Source organism: Rhinichthys klamathensis, unplaced genomic scaffold (genome assembly GCF_029890125.1).
Source record: "Rhinichthys klamathensis goyatoka isolate OS25496 unplaced genomic scaffold, OSU_Roscu_1.1 h1tg000229l_1, whole genome shotgun sequence".
Lineage (NCBI taxonomy): Eukaryota > Metazoa > Chordata > Actinopteri > Cypriniformes > Leuciscidae > Rhinichthys > Rhinichthys klamathensis.
In genome coordinates, this window is record NW_026606753.1 from 194,496 (window position 1) to 218,372 (window position 23,877).

Here is a 23,877-nt window from a genome sequence, read left to right on the forward strand (position 1 = left end):
ACCCTTTCTTATTCACATTCCCTTGCATAATTGTATTTGTATATAGATTATTTTACATACATATTTTGCTTATCTTGTTTATCTGGAAGCTTCACCGATACTTGTGTTTAAACTGAGGCATCTGAAAAGACTCAACACACAATGCACAAATCTCACACCCAGTTTCACAGACAAGTCTTAAGTCTAGTCCCAGACTAAAATGCATGTTTGAGCTGTTTTAACTGAAAGCAACTTTCACTGACATATATCATATGTCACTCATGTCAGTGTCATGTGTTGTCTCAAGATGCACACCATGTTTTTTAAGGCATGTTTATAAAAGATATGAAATGTCCTAATTAAACTGAGCCCTAATCCTGGTTTAATCTAAGACCTTTCTGTAAAAAAAGGCCTCAGATTCTTTCATGTAGTTTTTTCTTGCCTTTTTATTCTCAAAAAACCTATTCTTATAGGTCAAAAGTGGGTGTCATGCTGTTTCCATCCACTAGAGGCGCTGCAGTATTTTTGCTTCTCCGTGAAGAGTTGTTCGTCTGGTTTTCTTTTACTTTCCTTCCTCTAGAAAAACTTGTAAACAGTGGATTTGTCGTCGGTGTCTTGTAAACGGGGTACAACAGAATGCCAAAGAAAAAGAAAAACGGACTGAGTCCCTCCCGTGGCCCGATGCAGGCGGCTGAGTACGGGAGCGGTTCCGAGATTCGAGCACACGGAGCTTATGGATCGTTTGTGACCCGTGCGGACTCGATATATAACACCTTTGGGTCCACACATTCCAGGAGTGGTCAGTTGGAATCTCAAAGACGAGACGAAATCATCCAGAGCATGCAGGAGATGTTTTCACATTTGGATCCAGAAGTAATTTACATGGTACTTTCAGAGGCAGATTTTAAAGGTAAGGGAAATTTTAAAGGTTAAGTTACTCTTTCTATCTTAAGATGGCAAGTTAGTGGCTGATCTTCACTTGGTGTAAGCAGCCATATATCTGGCTGACCAACTACCATCCAAAACCAGCTCGATCACCTTAACCTGGTATGACCACCAACTGGTAGCAAGTTTGTTGCTGGCCAAAGATAAACTTGGACCACCTAAAGACCATTTTAGACCACCTAGAAACCAGCTACGTAACAAAAGCTACCAACTTCACCTCGATTATTTTCTATACATTTTTATTTTATAGTATTTTATTAAACTATGCTTCAAGTTGACGTTGTCATGAAGCCCTGTATGATTCTTAATATACATGATGACATACACTACTGGTCAAAGGTTTAGCTTATGCTCAACAAGGCTACATTTATTTAATACAAAATATTGTCGTAAATAAAAAATAAAAACATTTTGAAATATTATTACAAGAATTTTAAAATCTAAAATAACTGTTTTCAATTGTAATATGTTTTAAAATGTCATTTATTTCTGTAATGGCAAAGCTGAAATTTCAGCACATATTACACCAGCCTTCAGTCACATCGTTCTTCAGAAATCATTCTAATATGCTGATTTGGTGCTCAATTATTATTAATTATTATTGGTGCCCATTTATTAATAATGGTTATCAATGTTGCAGAGAGTTTTTGCGTCTTAATTTTTGTGTGGAAACCGTGATACTTTTTTTCAGGATACTTTGATTAATAAAAAGTTCAAAAGAACATTTATTTGAAATAGAAATCTTTTGTAACATTATAAACATCTTTATTGTCACTTTTAATTAATTTAATGCATCCTTGCCAAATAAAAATATATAATATTTTTTAACTACTACCATTAAGTCTGGGGTATCACAATTTCCACAAAAATATTAAGCAGCAAAAATTGTTTTCAACATTTACAACAAGACATTTTTCTTGATCACCAAATCAGCATATTAGACTTATTTCTGAAGGATCATGTGACAGGTTTATAAAGGCTGTGTTTCAAAGTATTGTTGTTTTTGCTGTATTTTTGAACAAATAAATTTAGCCTTGGTGATTTATAAGAGACGTCTTTCAAAAACATTAAACCAAATCTTAATAAACTTTGAACCGGTGCTGTATGTTGCATTTAGCATTTTTGCTAGATTAGGCACTACTTTTAACTTTTTTTCTTAAATGCATAAATCGTTTACTTTTTTTTCTTAAATGCAGTAATATACATGTATTTTGGATACATATTTTTTTTATTTATACATTTTCTTTCTTAATCTCTGCATTAGTGGACAATGCGATGGATTCGCTTTTGGAGCTGTCGGATGCTGCTGAGGGCATAGTCCCACCCCCTCCTCCTGTCTCAGGGTTCGAGCAGGCTGCTGCTCTCCTGGGTACGAACATCACTCAGACAGACCTCCTCAGTGGAACGGCAGAGAGCTTTGCCTTTTCAAACCAGCCTGCATCTCAGCCGGAGCTCATTCCTGGTGAAACACACCTCACAGAAGAGTTTGATGCTCTTATAGATCAGGAACTTCAGACTTTGACGGCACAGCAGACACAAGCTAGCTCCCATCCTGTAATGCCCTCCATACCTCTCTCTTCTCTACCCCCTTCTTCTCAATCAATCCCTCACTCCTCGCTGCCTCTTACATCCCAGACTCAGCTTCCAGCTCCTCGAACAAGATCAGAGCAGGCCTCTTTCTCTGACCCCGGGCTCAGTGAGGCCCGTGGCGGTAGTTCACCCCTGAGTGAATTGAGTTTCGGTGGGGTCCATATCCCAGACACGAAAACCATATCTCTTGACTTCACTCACCTAATAGTGGAGGCCAGCTCTACTGAACCACGGCCCTCTGCCTTTCAGGTTTACCGTAGACCTGACCAACTCTGTAACCACACAGTGGCAATGCAGCGTCAAGAAGCACTCAGCACACCTGCCACGTTCTGGAACACTCAGGCTACTGAGTTTCATCCGTGCTCTGTGGGGCCGTCCTTCATTACACCTGTCATTCCTAACCCCACCCGTTGGAGCACTAACCCCCTTCCTGCTGCTCAGTGGTTGGCTCGTGGACCTATCAGACAAGCACCTCTGAAGCCTTCTGCAACTGTACCAAAGTCATGGACTCTGCCCACTTGGAACAGACTCAAATTGGAAGGGCAGGTGTTGGTGTTACTTAGAGGGGCTCCTGGATCAGGCAAAACCACCCTTGCCAAGTAAGCAAGAAGACTCATAGCTGTCATTTTATTGAAAACAGGTGGAATAGCACAAAGGAAATCTTTTTCTTTTTTTGGAGTTTTAAGTTGGCATATAATGGCATATAATGTTCTTTTCATTTTCGTTAAACAACTTAGTCCATGAGAGCAGTTCATGATGTACAACACTCCCTTATAAGAGAATAGTTTTCCTTAGGGGGAGGTTATAATAACTTCTCTTGGGAATGAAGTTAGGATTCATTTAGATGGTCCTAACAGAATTAGATAGATTGTCCTTTGGTAATGCTTCATGGGTAGGAAATTTGCCATGTAGTGGTATCAAATGTTCTTTTTGCACTAGTTGTTAAAGCTTTTTTTCATGATTTTGTAACTGTATTGTTTTGCATTATAAAACGGGTTGCAATGTTTTGCTAGTTTAGGTAAAGTTTTAATTTTTGTTACTTTTTTTTACTTTTTTAACATAAATTTAGCCTTTTAATGAAAATATCACATAGAAAACAAGTTTGAGAAGAGCATTTAAAAATCTAAATGAAGTTTTAAATAAATACAAAAATTAAAGCAAAAATTAAATAAATATTTGAACCTGCCGTGGAGCAGAAGGGCAAAAGCTCTTTTTAGTATACATCCAGACCGTGAAAGCAATTTTGCATGATAATTATCAAAGTATACCATACTGCCAAATACCAGCACATATATTGCCCGTAATTAGCTTTTGTTTGGAGATTAACAACACTGGCAGATAACCATGCTCAACAGAATTATGGTGAACCACTTTGCTGTTTAGAGTATGTTTATAGAGAAAGTATATAGTTTTGTATAAGGTATAAAGTTTTTTTCTCTCCTTGCTGTCCAGTGCTATGGTGACACAAAATCCTGGAGGAGTTGTATTGAGCACTGATGAGTATTTCATTCAAAATGGACAGTACCAATTTGAACCAAATTTACTAGGAGAGGCCCATGAGTGGAATCACCAGAGAGGTGAGTATTACAAGCCTGTTTGCTTAAGCCAAAGCAAAATGTCAGGTGTTTACATTAAATTATTTCCATTTCTTTATTATTTGCTACCCATTGACTAGTCACTAGACAGTCTGACCTTAAAGGTGATGTGTGCACATTTGTTGAAATCTTTTTTGTTGTGTGTTTATTTATTATAAACACTTATTTATTAATGGAGAAGAAAGAGTACAGCACATATTTATTTAAACATTGCTCCGGGTTAGCCTGGGTCGGGTCAGGGTGTTTGCTAACCGTATGGCTAACTGCAAACTACTTTCAAACTACTTTTTACCCCTAAGCAAAGAATAAAAAAAAAAATGACTTAGTAAGTATTTTGGGGCCTTACCTGTTTGGCTGACAAATGTCAGACAGTTGAAGTGTTTGGGAAACAGTTTTGAAAACTGTCATTATTTTCGCAATTCTGCTTGGTGCCACTGATGCCACATACAATTACACACTTCACCTTTAATCTTTGTATAATCTTTCTGCAATGTCTTTGTTGTGATCAACATTTCAGCAAAAGATGCTTTTGAAAAAGGCCAGTCACCCATCATAATAGACAACACCAATATGCAATGTTGGGAGATGAAACCATACGTTGCCATGGTGAGCAATTTATTTTGAAACGTGTCGAATGAAATAAGTTATTAATGTTCAGTATCAGACAATGAACATATTGTTTTTGTATTGTTAAAATTTGCTGTGGATATACCAGATTAAATTTCACTCGTTGAAAGTTAGTATCATGCAACACAAGTATATATTAATATAGATCTTATTTATTTATTGGTTTAACTTTAGAATGTTCTACATTTTACAGTGTACCAAAACTTGAACCACAAACAGATTCACACAAGTATATTATGCTGATTGTAGGGCTTCCTTTTCCTTCTAGGCACTGAAACATGGGTATAAGGTGCTGTTTCGTGAGCCAGATACCTGGTGGAAAACTAAACCTAGAGAGCTGGAGAAGTATGTTAAACATAACCACAAACCAGAAATAACTACTTTCTCTACACATTAAACAAAGTCCATAGGTCTAATTTATTAACAGCTCTCTTTACACTGGTTTTGTTGGTTGTCTTAAATAAACAAAGTACAATCACACATGTGATCCATTGCTTTAATGACACAATCACAAGTGTTTGCCACCTCTCTCTATTCATCCTCTCTGTGAAGGCGCACAAGGCACCAAGTAACAAAGGAGAAGATCCGGCGCATATTAGAACGGCATGACCGATTTGTCTCTGTCCAAAGCATCATGAATTCACAAAGACCAGTACCAGTGCCAAGTGTTGTGGAACTGACCCAAACAGAGACTGAGCAAACACAGTGAGTATATGCATTATATTCATGTTACTGAGTATTTTCAATTTGAAATAAAGCCATGGGCCATGTTCACACAGCTGCAGATAGTGATTGTCTCCAACTGTACAGGACTATTTGAGAGTTAGTAACTAGTTACCTTTCAGTGACTATGAAAAGACTGACTGTGTGAAGCTATAAATTACTGTATTTATATATCATGCACATCTATGAATTTAAACTACAATATGTATTTCTTTCATTTCCTTCAGGCAATCTTTACCCCCTGGCCTCAGTCATCCTGATCTTGTTGGTGACTCTGGGTTGAGGAAACTGAACACACATCTTTCCTCATCTCTGCCCGATGTGTCCTCTGTTAGGCAGACTTGCAGTACGATTTCTGCAGGTGAGGAAGAAGGTGAAATAGTCTCCTACAGTTCCAAGGAGTCTGTGATTTTGCATGAGAACATTCTGGATGGGTCTGGAACACCTCAGTCTGATCTGATTGATGCTGAAGTGTTGGACTTGGAGCTAGATCTTCTGGACACAGAAAAAAACATGGAAAATTTGAGTAGTGGCACAACTGAAGAATTAGTTGAGTCAGCACACAATACGTTTTCAGAGCTGCCTGTGGCATTTTCAGAGTCCATTGCTCAGCGTGTGAGAAGGGACAGAGTGAATTGTAGAAATGACCTTGGAACAAGTGAACCTGTGAACTTTGACCCCAGTGTTGACTCTCCAGGGCAGGATAAGGAGGAGGGATGTGAAGGTGAGTCTCTTCCTGGAGACAAAGTAGTGAGGCCAGAGCTGTTGGATTTTGTGGGGGACTGGCCTCTGGAATCTCAAGGTCAACGTCAAAGAAGACATCAGAATTTAAGGAATAAAACTGTTCAGAACACTGTTTTGGAATCCAGTGTTGTTGAATACAAAGATAACACTTCTGATGAAGAGAAACGTTCTGAACCTAACAAGCAAAATGCAGTTGAATTTCAAAAACTTGTAGACCTACTGCAAGGTGGAAGAAACTCTCCAGGTTTTTACCAAGATCCAACTCGAAGCAAACTGTCTCCTCTGCATTCCCCTTCCTTTGGTGAAAAACAGGGTAACTTGAACCCAGAGACTGGGATTTGCCCTGAACTCCCTGACTGTGTGCTGGGCAGGATGTTCTCTGAGTGCGCCACTGACCCAAGAAAGAATTACACTAATTCTCCAAGTACATCAAAACAGAGAGCAGACACGATTGAGCAGTCTAGTCAAGTGTCTGCTGAGAAGAGCACACAGGAAGAGGTTGAGCAGAAGGACAATGTAGCCTCAGAAGAGAAATCTAGAATGAGCCCAAATGCCCAAGAAACTCTGTGTTCAAAGGTTGCCATAGACTCAGAGAGCAGTCTAGAGAGACGGAGAGGTCTTAGCCGAAGAGTGGGGAAATCTTGTAAACTGGCACTTACCTTCACCAATCAAAGCCCTTCGTCACCCTGCTCACAATCTCCAGTTATTTCACATCTGCCCTCTGATCTTCCACCTACGGGGGAAACAACTTCATTGCCCATGGTGCCATGTGCCAGTGCCTCAGCCCAAACAAACCCTCAGGACTTTGCTTTGCTTTGGCGAATTGACCAGCTGAAATGTTCTGAATTAGCTTTGGACTTATCTAGTAGTAGCATGTTTGTTTTGGAGGGAAACTCTTTGCGTTTCACCCCAAAAACAAATGAAGAGGAGTCTGCCTGCCAGCAGAGAGTTCCGTACCGTGTGGTCCACGAGAAAGGTTCTCAGGTGGAAGAGAATGACTTTCCAGAATCCCATTCTAAACAACAAAACCTTGAGATTCTGAGCCGCCATTTCAGACGTGTCTCCATTGATATTCTGGAGGACCTTTATGAGAAGTGCCATCAAGATATGGAGTGGACAACTAACTTGTTGCTAGATTCTGGAGAACAGCTGTATAAAGATGATGAGGATGACAAAGTTATTTTGGGGTCTTTGGTTCCTGAGAAAGAGTCATGTGAGCCATCTATTGAACCGTCAGAAACCATGATGGGCTCAGAAAGTGACCAGGCTGGAGCTGTGTGCTCTGATGACTCCAGCAAAATTTCAGCAAGTAGCAACAGTCCCAAGTCCCAAGAAACTAACCTTAGTGACGTTAGCCAAGCTGATGAGGATTGGAACTCAGGTCAAAGTTCACAAAGTGAAGCTGAAGGATCCAACAAAGCCAGCATGACAAAGGAGAAATGTGAGCCTGAACCTTCCTTTGGATCATTAAAGCAGCCGACAGAAGACACTAAAGTACAACTGGAGGTTCCAGCAGCTAATGAACAACAGCCAGACCAAACTTGCCCCCAAGGTCCAGGGCAGCAAGAGATATTAGTGACACAAAGTGAGCAAGGGGTTCAATGCCTGGAGGGAGCATTGAAGGAATGGAGTGAAGAGGTGGGAGGAGAGAAATTAAAGGAGTATGATGAGACAACAGAAGAGGTAAATGCCATAACACAGTTAATACTGTATCAGGTTGTTGAAATGGAGCGCAAAGAGGAAGAGAAGAGGAAGGAACTAGAAAATGAGAAAAAGAAAACTGGACAGGGAAGAAGAGAGCCAAGTTCAATGGACATACAAACCCTGGAGCTTAAACTTCCAACTGAACTTGCATTGCAGCTCACTGAGCTTTTTGGACCTGTTGGGGTCAGTCCAGGTAATCAAACATCGAATCAATACGTCAAATAAATAAATTCTGTTATTCATTCTGTGTTTTACTCTATTAATCCAGTGATCTCAAGTGGCATCCCAACACAATAACAAACCCCTAACTTGTAGTTAATGTTGTGTGGGTCTATTTATTTTTAAATGGTTTTTGAAGATTGCGGCTTGGCACATGACAAATTTTGCTAGCTTCTACCAAGTAACATGCATTTACCACAAAATATGGCAGGACCCATGGCTTTTAAATGACAACAGCAAAAGATATTGAGAAGATATTGTTTTCACTTTTAGAAGTTAATGCCCGTTTATTTTGCTCTCATAAGTGTGGTTAGTTGTATTTTATTATTTTCATTAAGCATGGTTTTTCACTGACCCTGGTTCCCTGGTTTTTCACAAACCTATCTGAACAGAACTGTCACCATGACCAGTTGAGAACCAGCACACTTAACTATTGTGTTCCATAAGGGCAAAAGCCCAATAAAAAGTTGTGTAAATGCTTTAAAATAACTGTGATTCTAGTTATTACTATGAAAAGCTATCACTTTCAAAGAAGTAACCACATCAACCCTCAATTCACACTCATTAAAGTTTATTCAAATCTCTTTGAACTCCATATGGCTGCAGGTGCGTTTTCATCAGATGACTGTGCAGTGCAAATAGACCTGAACTTGGCCAAACTTCTGCACCAGAAATGGAAAGAGACCATTCAAGTGAGTTCATATATTTTGATCTTATCTTTTGATCTTATACAGTTTTTGGAAATGAACCTACAAAACAAACAGCATACCTTTTTTTTTTTATGTGACTGATTCTGAATCTTAATGTAAAACTTACCTGGTGTCTGTTGTCTTTGGCAGGAGAAGCACAGGCAGGCAGCTCTGTCCTATCAGCTAATGCACAAGAGTGAGACAACTTATTCTCACAGTACACAAACACAAAGTGAATGTAAATGGACAGCATGTCCTAACCAGTAGTAATACAATAAAACATTAAGAGATAAATTACATCTCTACCATTTTAATCTTTCAATCTAGCTGTGCTCTGGGCAGTCACACCCAGAGTGAAATCTTAAAGGTCCACAATTTTGCCCTCATAGCTTTTTCAAACATCAAATATGATTGATATGGTGTGATTGGCCATAATTTTGTTTCTTTGCCAATCATACCATACCTATCATATACTTTCAGTGCTTGGTTGGGCTATATAATATAATATACACACACAATACAAACAGAAAATGTAGTCAACCTCAGGAGGTCAAATTAAATGTTGTTTATTCTAAATAGTTTAAAACAGTGATTTGTGTGCTTTTGTTTTCTATTAATAAACATTAAATTACCTAGACAAATTACATAGACAAAATTGGTTTAATATAAATATAATGATATGTGAAAGTGACAGAAGAGGTCCCTCCATGGTGCAGACACTATAGTGCACAAAATTAGGGAATAACTAATTCTGCTTTTGTTAATAAAAATGTGTTAATAGATAAAAATACAGTTTTACTACAACTGATTATGTCAAACATTTTTACAATGTTGTTTGATTTTGTTGGAAACCTCTAAGGTGGGAAAGTCCAAAATGGAAGACACTGCTGTGTTAATTTTATGTTAATAATAATCTAATAGTCCTCACAACAAAAAATAAGGGATTGATTTGTCTCTAATGATTTTTTTAAAAGTAATGAGACACCAAATTGTACCCAATTTGTGGAAACGTTTCCAAACTGGAAATCATTTTTCTCTTTTGCTCCTCTTTTCTATTCTATCAATCTTTCTGTATTCATGGTAACGAAGGTCCTGTCCAATGGGGTGAATCGCAGGGAAGCAAAACCAGACTGAGGGACCAATTTGGTTTGTGTGAAGAAATTCCTTTTATGGATCACTGGACTTCATCCTCAGCTCCTGTCTCACTGAGGGACATCATGATTGAAGAGCAGGTCATGCAAGACAGCATGGAGAAGGTAAGAGTCACACATAGGCACTCACATTCAATCACTGCCTAGAACTGTAAAAGTAAGTAGTGAAAATGACCTATGTTTGGGTTTTAGTCAAGGTCAAGTCTGAGGGACCTGGATAAGAAAGATGGAGCAGCCAAGCTGAAGGAAAACCAGCTGTTTTCCACGTTCCCCACCATAGACCGACATTTCCTCAGGGATATCTTCAGAGATCACAAGTGAGAATATGATACATAGGACAACTTTGATGAACTTTTTTGATCCACTTAAAATGTTGACTACTTTATACTGTATGTCCCTAAGACAAAAATGGGTATTGTTCAAAATGCATGTATAACTTTGAAAGGTTTTGATCCACTTCAAATGTTGACTACTATATATATATACATATACATACAGTGAGGAAAATAAGTATTTGAACACCCTGCTATTTTGCAAGTTCTCCCACTTAGAAATCATGGAGGGGTCTGAAATTGTCATCGTAGGTGCATGTCCACTGTGAGAGACATAATCTAAAAAAAAAAATCCAGAAATCACAATGTATGATTTTTTTAACTATTTATTTGTATGATACAGCTGCAAATAAGTATTTGAACAGCTGAGAAAATCAATGTTAATATTTGGTACAGTAGCCTTTGTTTGCAATTACAGAGGTCAAACGTTTCCTGTAGTTTTTTACCAGGTTTGCACACACTGCAGGAGGGATTTTGGCCCACTCCTCCACACAGATCACAGATCAGTCAGGTTTCTGGGCTGTCGCTGAGAAACACAGAGTTTGAGCTCCCTCCAAAGATTCTCTATTGGGTTTAGGTCTGGAGACTGGCTAGGCCACGCCAGAACCTTGATATGCTTCTTACAGAGCCACTCCTTGGTTATCCTGGGTGTGTGCTTCGGGTCATTGTCATGTTGGAAGACCCAGCCTCGACCCATCTTCAATGCTCTAACTGAGGGAAGGAGGTTGTTCCCCAAAATCTCGCAATACATGGCCCCGGTCATCCTCTCCTTAATACAGTGCAGTCGCCCTGTCCCATGTGCAGAAAAACACCCCCAAAGCATGATGCTACCACCCCCATGCTTCACAGTAGGGATGGTGTTCTTGGGATGGTACTCATCATTCTTCTTCTCCAAACATGGCGAGTGGAATTATGACCAAAAAGTTCTATTTTGGTCTCATCATTCTGACCACATGACTTTCTCCCATGACTCCTCTGGATCATCCAAATGGTCATTGGCAAACTTAAGATGGGACTTGACATGTGCTGGTTTAAGCAGGGGAACATTCCGTGCCATGCATGATTTCAAACCATGACGTCTTAGTGTATTACCAACAGTAACCTTGGAAATGGTGGTCCCAGCTCTTTTCAGGTCATTGACCAGCTCCTCCCGTGTAGTTCTGGGCTGATTTCTCACCTTTCTTAGGATCATTGAGACCCCACGAGGTGAGATCTTGCATGGAGCCCCAGACCGAGGGAGATTGATAGTCATCTTTAGCTTCTTCCATTTTCTAATGATTGCTCCAACAGTGGACCTTTTTTCACCAAGCTGCTTGGCAATTTCCCTGTAGCCCTTTCCAGCCTTGTGGAGGTGTACAATTTTGTCTCTAGTGTCTTTGGACAGCTCTTTGGTCTTGGCCATGTTAGTAGTTAGATTTTTACTGATTGTATGGGGTGGACAGGTGTCTTTATGCAGCTAACGACCTCAAACAGGTGCATCTAATTTAGGATAATAAATGGAGTGGTGGACATTTTAAAGGCAGACTAACAGGTCTTTGAGGGTCAGAATTCTAGCTGATAGACAGGTGTTCAAATACTTATTTGCAGCTGTATCATACAAATAAATAGTTAAAAAATCATATATTGTGGTTTTGGGTTTTTGTTTTTTTAGATTATGTCTCTCACAGTGGACCTGCACCTACGATGAAAATTTCAGACCCCTCCATGATTTCTAAGTGGGAGAACTTGCAAAATAGCAGGGTGTTCAAATACTTATTTTCCTCACTGTATATATTGGTCTATATTAGCAAAAAAATTTAACTCCCACTTGTGTCGGTTCACATACAATTTTCTGTAATTTAATTTTGAGTATATAAAAAAAAAGTCCCTTTCAGGCAAGTCATTTCACTCAGCAGCCATCTTTGAAACGCCTCTTAGGCAGCTATTTCAGTCATGCAAGTGCAGCTCCTAACTCTTTAAATGGGGAAACACCAAATAAATAAATGTGGTTCTCTTACGAGAGGTTCTCTCGTATTGCGTAAGTTGCTTACGCTACGGGCAAAGTCATCTTTTCTCGAGATCTGAAGCCAAAAATTATCCTTAATTTTGTATTTATTGTCAACGCAGTGCAGCGGACAGCAGACCATAGCAGGCTGTATAAGTGTGCTCATTGGCTGTCGTGCAGCAACTGCAGCAGCCTATCGGTGAGCCCTGTGTAATGTCACGCCCTCTACGCGTCACAGCCTGCCAGAATGGGAGTGGCTAGCGTATATAAAAGAGGGGCTCAACAGGCTGAACTCTGGTTTTCATCTCTTCAGCGAAACTCTTCGCATCGCTGGATATTGAGAAGCCGCGTCGAAGCAAGCGACCAGCAAGCTTAGGAAGTGTCTGGAGAAGCCGGCCGTATTCGCCGCCTTAAGCCATCTGTGCCTACTACGCTATCCGGCGACAAAGTATCCTTTTTCCTTCGCACTGTGTACTCGCCGCTGCGACACACACATTTATATATCTAAAAGAGCCCGAGGCGTTTTTGTCAAAATGCCTCGCTCCACTTGTGGTTCGTGCCGATCCCCGCTCAGCGCTGGAGACCGCCATCTCATCTGCGCTCTCTGCCTGGGCCGTGAGCACGCAGCCATCGCACTCTCTTCGGGCGGCTGCCCTGAGTGCGAAGATCTTTCAATGTCGACCCTGCGGGCTCGACTTGAGATCTTCAATGATGACGCCGCCGCCCCGCCTGTCTCTGCCGGACCGCACAGGAAAAAGCGCCGGAACCTTTCCCTTGCGCTTCTTTCCCTCGGTTCCCGCGCCGCCACCGCTTCAGAGGATGAGGCGGATGATGTGAATGTGGACGCCGCCGCCGCTGACAGCTGCTCTATCTTGGCTTCTGACAGCGAGGAATGGTCCGGTTCACACCACTCGTCAGTCCAGGAGGCGGCCGTACGCGGGCCGGCGTTGATGCGGAGCTTCTGCGCCTCCTCACTAAGGCCGTCGACCAACTCGGCCTCGAGTGGTCAGCGCCTGAAGAGCCCGCGCCGAACAGGCTCGGCGGCTGTTTCCTCCATCGCCGCCACCAAACACCCGCATCCAGGACTGCACCCTTCCTGCCGGAGCTCCACGCTGAGCTTTCCAAATCGTGGAACGCTCCTTTCTCTGCGAGAGTCCACTCTCATGTCTCCTCGACGCTCTCACGGGTTGACGGCGCCACCAAGAAGGGGTATAATTCCATTCCCCCAGTGGAAGAAGCGGTTGCAGCGCACCTGCTTTGCTCTGCTGTCCTCCCGTCTAACGCCTGCAGGACTACATCAGCCCTTGTCGGCCGCGCTTCGCCGCCGCCGGACAAGCCGCTTCTGCCTTGCACTCCATGGCAGTTTTACAGATCCTCCAAGCCGATCTCCTCCGTGAGCTGGATGAGAAGAGCTTGGATCCTGCCTCCATCACGGATTTGCGCAGCGCGACGGATCTCTCCCTTCGCGCTACTAAATCCGCTGCCCCCAGGCCCTTGGAAGGTGCATGTCTTCTCTAACTGTTACAGAAAGGCACCTCTGGCTGACGCTCGCCGACATGAGGGAATCCGAGCGGGCTGTTTTCCTCAACGCCCCGCTCTCCCCCACCGGCCTCTTCAGCCCAGCAGTTAGCGGGATCGTGGACTGCTTCTCGGAGGTACAAAAGACCACACAGGCCATGAATCTTTTCCTGCCTCGTCGATCGAGCTCTGCTGCACGCCGCCCTCGGGACAAGCCTGCACGAAGCTCCGCCCAGCGTCCAGCTCAGCCTCCGTCTTCGCAGCGACGACAGGGAGGCCGCCCTAGATCGCGCTCGGCCATGTGTTTTAAGTGTAGAAAATGTGCCCACGTCTCAGTGTTCACCCCTGCACACAAGCACTATACCCCCCGTGTCTCTCACAGAGCCCACTCTCATAAAGCTGGCAAAAGCCGCTTGAGTGTTAGATGTAGAACATGTGCTCACGTCCCCGTGTCCACACCTACTCACTGCCCGCTCTGTCTCACGGCCACGCCCCGTTGATCGCTTTGCAGATGTAAGTCTTGTGCCCGCTCACGAGCGCTCACACTTACTAAAAATGACTTTTACTTCGGCGACGCTCTCGTGCCCTGTTCCTTCCACGATATGCTCCCCGTCCAATGCCACCGGGTCTTCGTGTATAAAACGACCGGCCATCGCTGTCAGCGAGCCGGCGTATTCCAGCACTGAGAGCGCGCGCGCTGCACCCGCGCCTCTGATTCAGGTTCTCGAAATTCACTTTAAAGAAAGGCTTTGTGTCTTCTGTTTGAGGTCTATGTGAAAGTTTTAAAACAGTCTTTTAGTGCCGCTTCAGAGCGGTCATGTCCTTACATTGTTTTTTCCTCATAAATGCGAACACGAAAAATAAAATAAAATGAATATTTTATGTTCTGTGGAGAGCCAACCCTTCTTCATCCGGTGGGTAGTATTACTTTTGATTTTCAAAATGCTCACGACCAGACAGAGCCTCGCGCAAATTCGCCCCTGGGACTGGTTTATTTCCCTCGACCTGAAAGACGCATACTTTCAGATTCAGATAATACCCCGTCACAGGCCATTCTTGAGATTCGCCTTCGACGGTCAGGTATATCAGTACACCGTCCTGCCGTTCGGCCTGTCTTTAGCACCCCGTACTTTCACAAAGTGCATGGATACGGCTCTTGCTCCCCTGAAAGGTCAGGGCATGCGAATTTAACTATTTGGACGATTGGCTGATTCTAGCACAATCAGAGGAAGAACTCGTTTCTCACAGAACGGTGCTTCTCAGCCAGCTGGAAAGCCTGGGTCTCACGGTCAACTGGACCAAGAGCTCATTACTGCCCCGCCAGTCAGCCTCTTTTCTGGGCATAGAACTGGACTCTGTGGCAATGACGGCCCGGCTGTCGACACAGCGTGCGCGCCATGTTAGGCTACTGGCTGCGTCTTTCCAGAAAGACAGCATCACACCTCTAAAGACATTTCAGAGGATGCTGGGTTATATGGCTTCAGCTGCAGCAGTACTTCAGCTGGGTCTACTGCGCATGCGCCCGCTGCAATGCTGGTTGAACGCTCAAGTGCCTCACCGAGCCTGGGCGTCCGGCGGCATTCGAATCAGAGTAACTAAGAGCTGTGTTTCAGCACTGAGACCCTGGCTAGCGGCCGGCTGGTACCAGCAGGGAGTGACCATGGGAGCTGTGTCACACCGACAGGTTATCTCGACGGACCCCTCCAACTTAGGTTGGGGCGCTCTTTTCAAGGGCAGACTGGTCTTTGGCCTGTGGTTAGACCAGGAGAAATGCCTTCATATAAACTGTCTGGAGATGATAGCGGTCGAGAACGCGCTGAAGCACTTCCTCCCACACTTAAGGGGCCACCATGTTCTAGTCCGCTCGGACAACATGTCTGTGGTGTCCTACATAAATCACCAAGGTGGTGTCAGATCCAGGAATCTCTGCAGACTGACGGAACGCCTTCTCGTGTGGGCCCATCGCTCGCTGAGAGCCGCTCATGTACTGGGCCACGAGAACGTCGGCCCGGACAGACTGTCCAGGGACAACATTCCCCCGGGAGAATGGTCCCTGCACCCCCAAACGGTCCAGTCACTATGACGCCTTTTCGGCAGAGCGGAAGTCAACCTTTTTGCGTCAAAAGACAATGTTCATTGCCCAAGATTCTTTTCAAAGAGCGAGGACGCGCTGGCCCAAACCTGGCCCAGCTGCCCGTTGTACGCTTTCCCCCCGATCTCGCTATTACCACAGGTAATCAAGAGGATCAGGGAGACGTGCCACTCAGTGCTCCTCATAGCCCCGCGATGGGAAAACCAAACCTGGTTCCCAGAGCTGGTGAGGTTGTCGCACATAGCCCCGTGGCCGATCCCGGTGAGGAAAGATCTTCTCTCTCAAGCCGGTGGATCGGTGTGGCATCCCCATCCAGAGCGCTGGTCTCTGCATGCGTGGATAATCAACGGATACCCGTTGCGTTGCCAGAAGGGGTCATGAACACAATCTCGCAGTCCACAGCTCCTTCTACGAGAAGGCTCTATGCGTCTAAATGGTCAGTGTTCTCCGAATGGTGCGCTACTAAAAGCCTGGACCCACGCACATGTGGGGTTTCGTGGGTACTTTCCTTCCTCCAAGAGCTGTTGGACAAGGGCAGGTCTCCTTCCACGCTCAAAGTGTACATTGCGGCTATTGCGGCGCTCGCGGAGTCGCCGTGTGACAGGAAGGAACGAGCTCATCATCCGCTTCCTCAGAGGAGCCAGGAGGATGAATCCCCCGCGGCCCCCTTCGGTTCCGATCTGGGTTCTTTCTTTGGTCTTAGAGGCCCTGAAAGCTTTTCCCTTTGAACCATTAGAATCCGTGGGCTTAAAATACCTCTCGCTCAAGACCGTTTTTCTGATAGCTCTGTCATCAGTAAAACGTGTGGGGGATCTGCACACGCTGTCTATCAGCCCCGCATGTCTCGAGTTCGGACCAAATGACTCTAAAGTCATTCTCAAACCGAGACATGGTTACGTCCCGTAGGCGATTGGCGCGCCTTTTAGAGCACAGGTCATCTCCGTATCAGCTCTGCCAGCATCCGATAGTGAGGACCATGGTAACCTTCTGTGCCCCGTCAGGGCGCTGAGAATTTACATCACGCGCTCCGCCGCCTTCAGGCGTTCTGAGCAGCTCTTTGTTTCGTTTGGAGGGCGCACCAAGGGTCTCGCTGCCTCGAAACATAGCCTATCCAGATGGATAGTGGACGCTATCGCAGCAGCTTATGCGTCCAAACACCTGCAGTGCCCTATGGGCATCAGGGCCCATTCCACTAGAGGCATGGCTTCGTCGTGGGCTTGGTCCAGCGGGATTTCTATTCACGATATTTGTATGGCGGCAGGCTGGGCCTCCCCCTCTACATTCATGAGGTTCTATAACCTGGAAGTTCCCGCCTTGCAGGCTAAACTTTTGTCAGTCTAAAGTGATGTGTATGTTCTGCCCAGTTGTTAATGTGCAGGCCACTCTCATATCAGCGAGGCGAGCCTCGCTATAAATAGACCGGCTGAGCCGATCTGTATTTCCCTATGACGCGCTGGTATACCTGTGTGGGCCCGCTTTGCTGGCCGCCTATTCCCATACAGCTGCGCAAAGGGGTAATGCTTTCTATACATAGTCCGGCGGAGCCGCTCTATTATCTGCCCTATTATGTGCTTGTGAACTGTGCTGGCCTGCGTTGCTGGCCGCCTTTATTCTATGTTATACATAGACCGGGGGAGCCGCTCTGTGTTCCTATCAAGTGTCTATTACATGTGCTGGCCCGCATTGCAGGCCCCCTGTTGTTCTGTATGTTTTGTTCCACGGGTCTCCCCGGTTCTCATGCAGCGGATGCTTGGCGCGCACAGCGTTGACAAGGGGTTCCCGTTGCGTAAGCAACTTACGCAATACGAGAGAACCTCTCGTAAGACAACGTACTCGGTTACCTAATGTAACCTCGGTTCTCTCTTGAAGAGGTAACTAGTATTGCGTAACCTGCCGTGCTCGCGCCACGAGCTTATTCGCTTCAGTCAATGAAAACCAGAGTTCAGCCTGTTGAGCCCCTCTTTTATATACGCTAGCCACTCCCATTCTGGCGGGCTGTGACGCGTAGAGGGTGCGACATCACGCGGGGCTCACCGATAGGCTGCTGCAGTTGCTGCAGGACAGCCAATGAGCACGCTTATACAGCATGCTATGGTCTGCTGTCTGCTGCACTGCGTTGACAATAAATACAAAATTAAGGATAATTTTTGGCTTCAGATCTCGAGAAAAGATGACTTTACCCATAGCGTAAGCAACTTACGCAATACTTGTTCCCTCTTCTAGAGAGAGCCGAGGTTACATTAGGTAACTGAGTACGTTTCTAAACGCTCAAGGCCGGGCCAGCCAATGTGCACGTGCAGTCCTACGAGCGTCTCAGAACACTGACTGTTTTTATAGCAACAGGAGCTTCTGACGGCAACTGCAGTGACGTAGTGACTTTTACTTCGGAAGCGGGACTTATTCCGCCATATTGCATGTTGCACTTTTTCCCGTTCTAAGTGATACGAGTCTTTGTATATCTAAAGTCTTTGGTATATATCAGCAATATATCAGCCATCGGCCACTGTGGTTTCTAGATAACGGTGTTGGAATCGGCAATTGAGAAACCCAGCTGGTAGCAAGACATGAGCCATCTCTATGAGAACCACTGTAACCCTGTGCCTCTAATAAGTTGCTTTAGATAAAAACTGCTAAAATTGACTATTTAATGATTGGAACATATGGCATTTACAATGCATTTAATGATTATAATGTGATGCAATTAAGAGTGAAACTGAATATTCATTCAGTCTGTAAAAATGCAGAATGGTACATGATCATATGAATTGAAAGTTTAATGACATTTGTAAGCATTTCAATTTGCATAAAATAATGATCTGTTAAGTATATAATGTATGTTAATGATTTCGTAATGAAAGTTAATTTAAAGTGTTACTTTTTTTTAAAAAGATTGATTGTTTTTTCTTTATAGCAATATGGACTGAAGAATTGTGCACAGTTCTACTAGGAACAATTATTAAGAAAGCAGACATAACTTAAAACGAAATGTCTCTCGACCATTTGTTTGTGTTTGTGTAGTTACTCTCTGGAGCAGACTGAACAGTTTTTGCATGCTCTATTGGATGACGGCCCAGTCAAAAATGTAGTGGCTCCTGAACCTGCCCCTCAGCGCAGTGGCGCGCATAGAGCATCGAGCAAGGAGCGGGTGAGCACTCTACATGTGACCATATGGCATACTGAAATTAAACCAAAACCTTGAGTTGATTGTTAACACTTTTTGCCTCACTAAATCAGAGATGGAAACCAAGAGATGGGGAGGTGGAAGCAGTTCAATTCCAGGATTCGGAGGATCCGGAATATGAGGACTTTCGCACTGAGGCGACACTGCAGAGACGTCAGCAGATAGAGTGTTTTAACAAGGCTGCTGAAGCCCATCGACAAGGACGCAAGGACGTGGCTAGTTTCTACGCACAACAGGTTAAAGAGATGAACATTATGATGAGTGCTGAAAAGTAGGGATGCACGATATTTCGACCACATATCGATATCGGCCGATAAATGGTCTTTTTTGATGTTATCGTTATCGGTCCGAAAAGAAAATTGGGCCGATGTATCAAAGCCGATAAATAATAGATTATTTACTTCAGTTGAAAGATGCGCGCGGTTCGCCATGATGGTTCTGAATGATTGGAATCACTTCGAAAAGGAAGATACAGTTCAGTGCAACATGTGCAGCACAAATCTGTCACATAGGCTTCATAACATTATAATAAGAGCAGCCTGCAAAAGAATGTTGTGAATTCTTGTTAGCCAGTGTTTCAGCGCGACGAGCGCGTTGTGGCGGAAAAAGCGCGTCTGTGGAGTTGAGCCTTCATGACAAGCACAGTCAAGTTCTCTCTAGCAGTCGCAGCAGTCTGCGCCATTGTAAGTTGTAATATGTTTATTTTGTGTGTATATATATATATATATATATATATTTCGGATTAATCTAATATAGGATGCGTTTGGTTGAGTTAATGAACGATGCATAGCGCTTCATTGTAGGCCTACCGGTGATCATCTTTATCTTTAGCGTGCGCAGATCAAACAGCAATGCACATTTATAACTACATTATAGGACTGTCATATACATGCCATTATAATGAGAACACTATTGTAATAAAACGTTGTGAATTCTCTGGGTTTAGTTGCCGTTTCAGCGCGTTGTTGTGGGAATAGCGCGTCCAGAACAGGGATTAGCATTATGATCTACACATTATGCATACTACACATTATGATCCTGCACAAGTTCGATTGTGCATTCACGTCATTTTGTGCAGATAAATCGTAATATAAAGTTGATGTAATATAAATATCTGATTAACCTTACCTCACATATGATGCGTTTCGTTTAAACAACCTGCTAGAAAAGTTCTTCAATTTCCCGGTGCTCGTTCTCTTCAGCTTCAGCGCGCGCAGATTAAACAACAATGCAAAACATTAAAAGCTATGATTGGGACTGTCATATAATTATAATTGTGTCCACTATTGTAATAAATTTGTAAATTCAGCAACCGTTGAGTTGATTAACCTTCTAGCAAAGTGATTCAGTTTCGTTCTCTTCAGCTTCAGCGCGCGCGCTTACACAGCAATGTCATTTGAAACAGTAACTAAGCTATTAAAGATGTTTACTATCACTGTAATATTTAAAAATATTTCAAAAACATTGCGTTATAATTAATAACTAACATTATTTTCTTCTCGTATTATTTTCATCAACGATATGGTTTGATTAAAATAATTTCCTTATTGTCCGTGCCGAGGCGATTCCATTTTATTGATCCATGGCACATGCATTTTGTTTCTTTATATGCAGCCCAATGTTATCCAATGACTTGTTTGCATTATTTAGGTATTTTATTTTTTGTTAGGCAATAGATTTTTTGATAACACTACAATAAGGTGTTAATGCATTAACTAACAGAGAGGCAATAGCTTTTGTTATTGTTATAATAAAATATGTGTTCATGTTAGTTCACAGTGCATTGACTAATGTTAACAGATACAACTTTATTAAAAATGTCTTATAAGTTCATGCTAACTAATGGCTGCTAACAAAATTAAACCTTATTATAAAGTGTTACCATTTTTTAATAAAGGAAGTTGCCCAGTGTAAAATTAATTTTAAAAGTTAAGGAATCTTACACTGCTTCAAACTAGGCTATACTGTATTGTATATGTTTGATTTATGTTAAAGGTGTTTGAGACAAGGCTTTTAATGGTGAGCCTTTTGTTTATGTATACAGGCTATCAAAGTATATAAAAATTTTAATTGAGATTTATCGGCCAATATATCGGTTATCGGCTTTCAAATGTAAAGAGTTATCGGTATCGGCCAAAATGTTCATATCGGTGCATCCTGAAAAGCTGATGTAACAACAACAGCAGTTTTGAGAGAAACACAAGTTTGTTTTTAAGGTGCGAAGCATCATTTCTGAGGACAAGCTATGTGTCTGTCCACATTAAACGCTAAACTGCTGTGCACAATGACACCGATAATAACATTTTATATATTTAATATACAAGGAAGAAGGATTTTCAATGAGATTTTCCTGGTGGATGGGTCCAGAAGTGCACTTTCTTTGGCCCTTTCTTTTTTCCCATAGGGATTTTTTTCAGGGAAGTCTTCATTTAAGAGTTCTAAGCCGTGAACCAGTTTAAATAATGTTGTAAAATCAGAATGTTTGTGTCTTTTGCGTCACATCTCATTTAAACTAAAATTAGTTTAAAACTTAAACACTTACTGACCCCTTTTTAACAATGCATCCAGAGTGCATTGCTGTTCTTAGATCAGAACTCTTACCAAGTTTCTATGCATTTGTGTAAATGCTTAGGGTCACATGCATGGAGAGAAGATGCATGAAGCGAACCACCGAGCAGCCATGCAGATATTTCAGCAAGTGAACGCTTCACTCCTGCCTCAGAATATTCTAGATCTCCATGGACTGCATGTGGATGAGGCCCTTTATCATCTCAGTCAGGTGCTCACTGAAAAGAATTTGGGTACGTGAACCACAAACATGCATACAACTTTTCCAAAAAGAACAGTTTTTCAAATGTAGACTGCAGATGGATTGTATAAACTCCAGAGTCTGCATTATCTTTAATGTATGTGTCTTTTGTAGAATGCCGTCAGGGTTTGTGTCGGCCTCAGCTGTCAATCATCACGGGAAGAGGCAATCACAGCCAAGGGGGAGTGCCACGCATCAGGCCTGCTGTACTAGACTACCTCAAAAACCAACACTACAGGTATACTAACTGCATCCTGTGCTCTTGCAATGTGTCTTTCTGAATGGTACATTGATTTACTATATGCAACTGTCATTCCGTGAAACGTCTTTTAGTGTAAAAAAGTTCCATGTCCTACCAATTAAAGTCCCCCTGTAGTCAATAATTTTATCTTTGATCACCAAAAGACATATTTAAAAGTTTTTTTCTTGAAAAAAAATCTTCATGCCTTAAAAAGCTTGAATGTAACTCTACACCCTTGCCTCATTTAGTATGTGGTTCTATGAATATGCAAATTAGCCCCGCCTCCACTCACTCACACCAGCTCAGAGATCCATTCGTTGAGGATCACACGTTGACGTGATTGGTTACAAGGTAGTTTGTGACGTCATAAACACCAGCGATTTCAAACCACGTTTTTTTAAACTGTCTTTGGTTCACTGCAGTTTTAAGCAGAAAATACTCAGCAATGGTGTTGATTTATGAATTTGCCCATTGTTTGTTTTAAAGCATATTTAAAACACCACATAGACTTTTAAACAACATTAAAAGCTTGATTTTCACCACAGGGGGACTTTAAGGATTCAGAATATATATATATTATAATTAAGGTAAAAACAAATGTATATACTATATGTAATCTGAATAGTAAAAAGCCAGAAGCTTTATTGAAGCATACTAGGTACTTAATTTGGCATATTTTGACATGTAGAACCTGTTGTCATTACGTGTACATTTTATAAAATAAAAAAAATCTTTTTTTTTTCTGTCTTTTTTTTTACAGCTATACTGAGCCTAAGACCGGATTGGTGCTGGTCACACTTCATTGAAAGAGTTGCTACAATGAAGCATTTACTTTTAAATTTCCGTCTTTCCACTGCCTTAACTCAAAACGTCTTCTCTGGGGAATAATAGTGCCAGTAATTATAATGTTCTTTTGTCTTTTAACTACATACACCTCTATTTTCTTTCAGTAATTGTGAAAGAGTTTATCTAAGACATAAAAATATCAGGGTACTACATATTTACACAGTGTTTTATATTGTATTGACCTGTATATACATATTATACTTTATTGAATGTTTATTGATGCTCACTTGTGAGGCTATTAAGGTTCAACTGATCCCTAATCACTATATTTTAATGTAATAAGTTTAAATAGCCTTTTGCCTAAATAGATAATGGCCACACATTTTTCCTAGCCAGACCATATAGAAGAAAAGGCGGATATTATTTAGGTACTTAAGATGTTTGATATTTTATTTTATTAATTTTTTGCTTTATAGGTGCAGTGCTACATACGTTTTATAAGATCTAGCTTGTTGTGTTTAAAGTAGTGGGGATGTCACAGGATGGCTTATTCTCTTCAGTGTTGATGTAAATAGAAATATATTAATGAAGTTTCTAGAAATATAAATGCTTTGCATTTTAGTTTGTTTGTGAGCAGCTTGGACAGATATATTGGACGCATACATTTTATGTCGCTTTTGCATTGCTGGTATTTTAAGTTTTAGCTCAGATTTGTTTTTTTATATTTCCAGTTTAAAATGTTGATGCCACACATATTTTATAGACATCTTAATGCTGCTATGCAAATCACAATTCTTATGTGTGAGAATTGTTCTAAAAAATATTTTTGTGATATTGTATATTTTGAACCTCAAAAGATTTTATATGTAAAAAAAATATTTTTGTTATTCTAAATTATGGTTTGGAAAAAAAAACTGAAGAGAAGAATAAAGACTTGACATGTACAAGTTTTGATTCTTTTGGTGAAA

The 23,877-nt window shown here is 42.1% G+C and overlaps 1 protein-coding gene across 2 annotated transcripts; it reads left to right on the forward strand.

Moving 5' to 3' along the window:
* Positions 1–524: 524 nt before the first annotated feature.
* n4bp2 (NEDD4 binding protein 2) lies at positions 525–23,193 on the forward strand. 2 transcript variants are annotated; one of them, XM_056265061.1, is made up of 16 exons: positions 528–889; positions 2,189–3,113; positions 3,967–4,091; positions 4,627–4,715; positions 5,005–5,081; positions 5,289–5,441; positions 5,687–8,100; positions 8,733–8,818; positions 8,966–9,011; positions 9,905–10,071; positions 10,159–10,283; positions 18,911–19,037; positions 19,127–19,309; positions 21,706–21,874; positions 21,997–22,120; positions 22,884–23,193. In XM_056265061.1, exons 1-16 carry the CDS (start codon positions 616–618, stop codon positions 22,927–22,929), a joined length of 5,130 nt encoding a protein of 1,709 aa, XP_056121036.1. In that variant the 5' UTR covers positions 528–615; the 3' UTR covers positions 22,930–23,193. The 2 variants fall into 2 exon arrangements, with proteins under 2 accessions (XP_056121037.1, XP_056121036.1); XM_056265062.1 differs by lacking the exons at positions 10,159–10,283; positions 18,911–19,037; positions 19,127–19,309; ... (1 more) ...; positions 21,997–22,120; positions 22,884–23,193 and having other exon boundaries at positions 525–889; positions 8,733–8,822; positions 9,905–10,065.
* Positions 23,194–23,877: the final 684 nt, after the last annotated feature.

Excerpts from the sequence above, each read along its gene's own strand:
- n4bp2 (XM_056265061.1), top strand. The coding sequence starts at position 616 with ATGCCAAAGAAAAAGAAAAACGGACTGAGTCCCTCCCGTGGCCCGATG. Across the intron at positions 4,716-5,004 it reads TGAAACCATACGTTGCCATG|GCACTGAAACATGGGTATAA; the intron begins GTGAGCAATTTA and ends TTTTCCTTCTAG. Across the intron at positions 22,121-22,883 it reads CTCAAAAACCAACACTACAG|CTATACTGAGCCTAAGACCG; the intron begins GTATACTAACTG and ends TTTTTTTTACAG.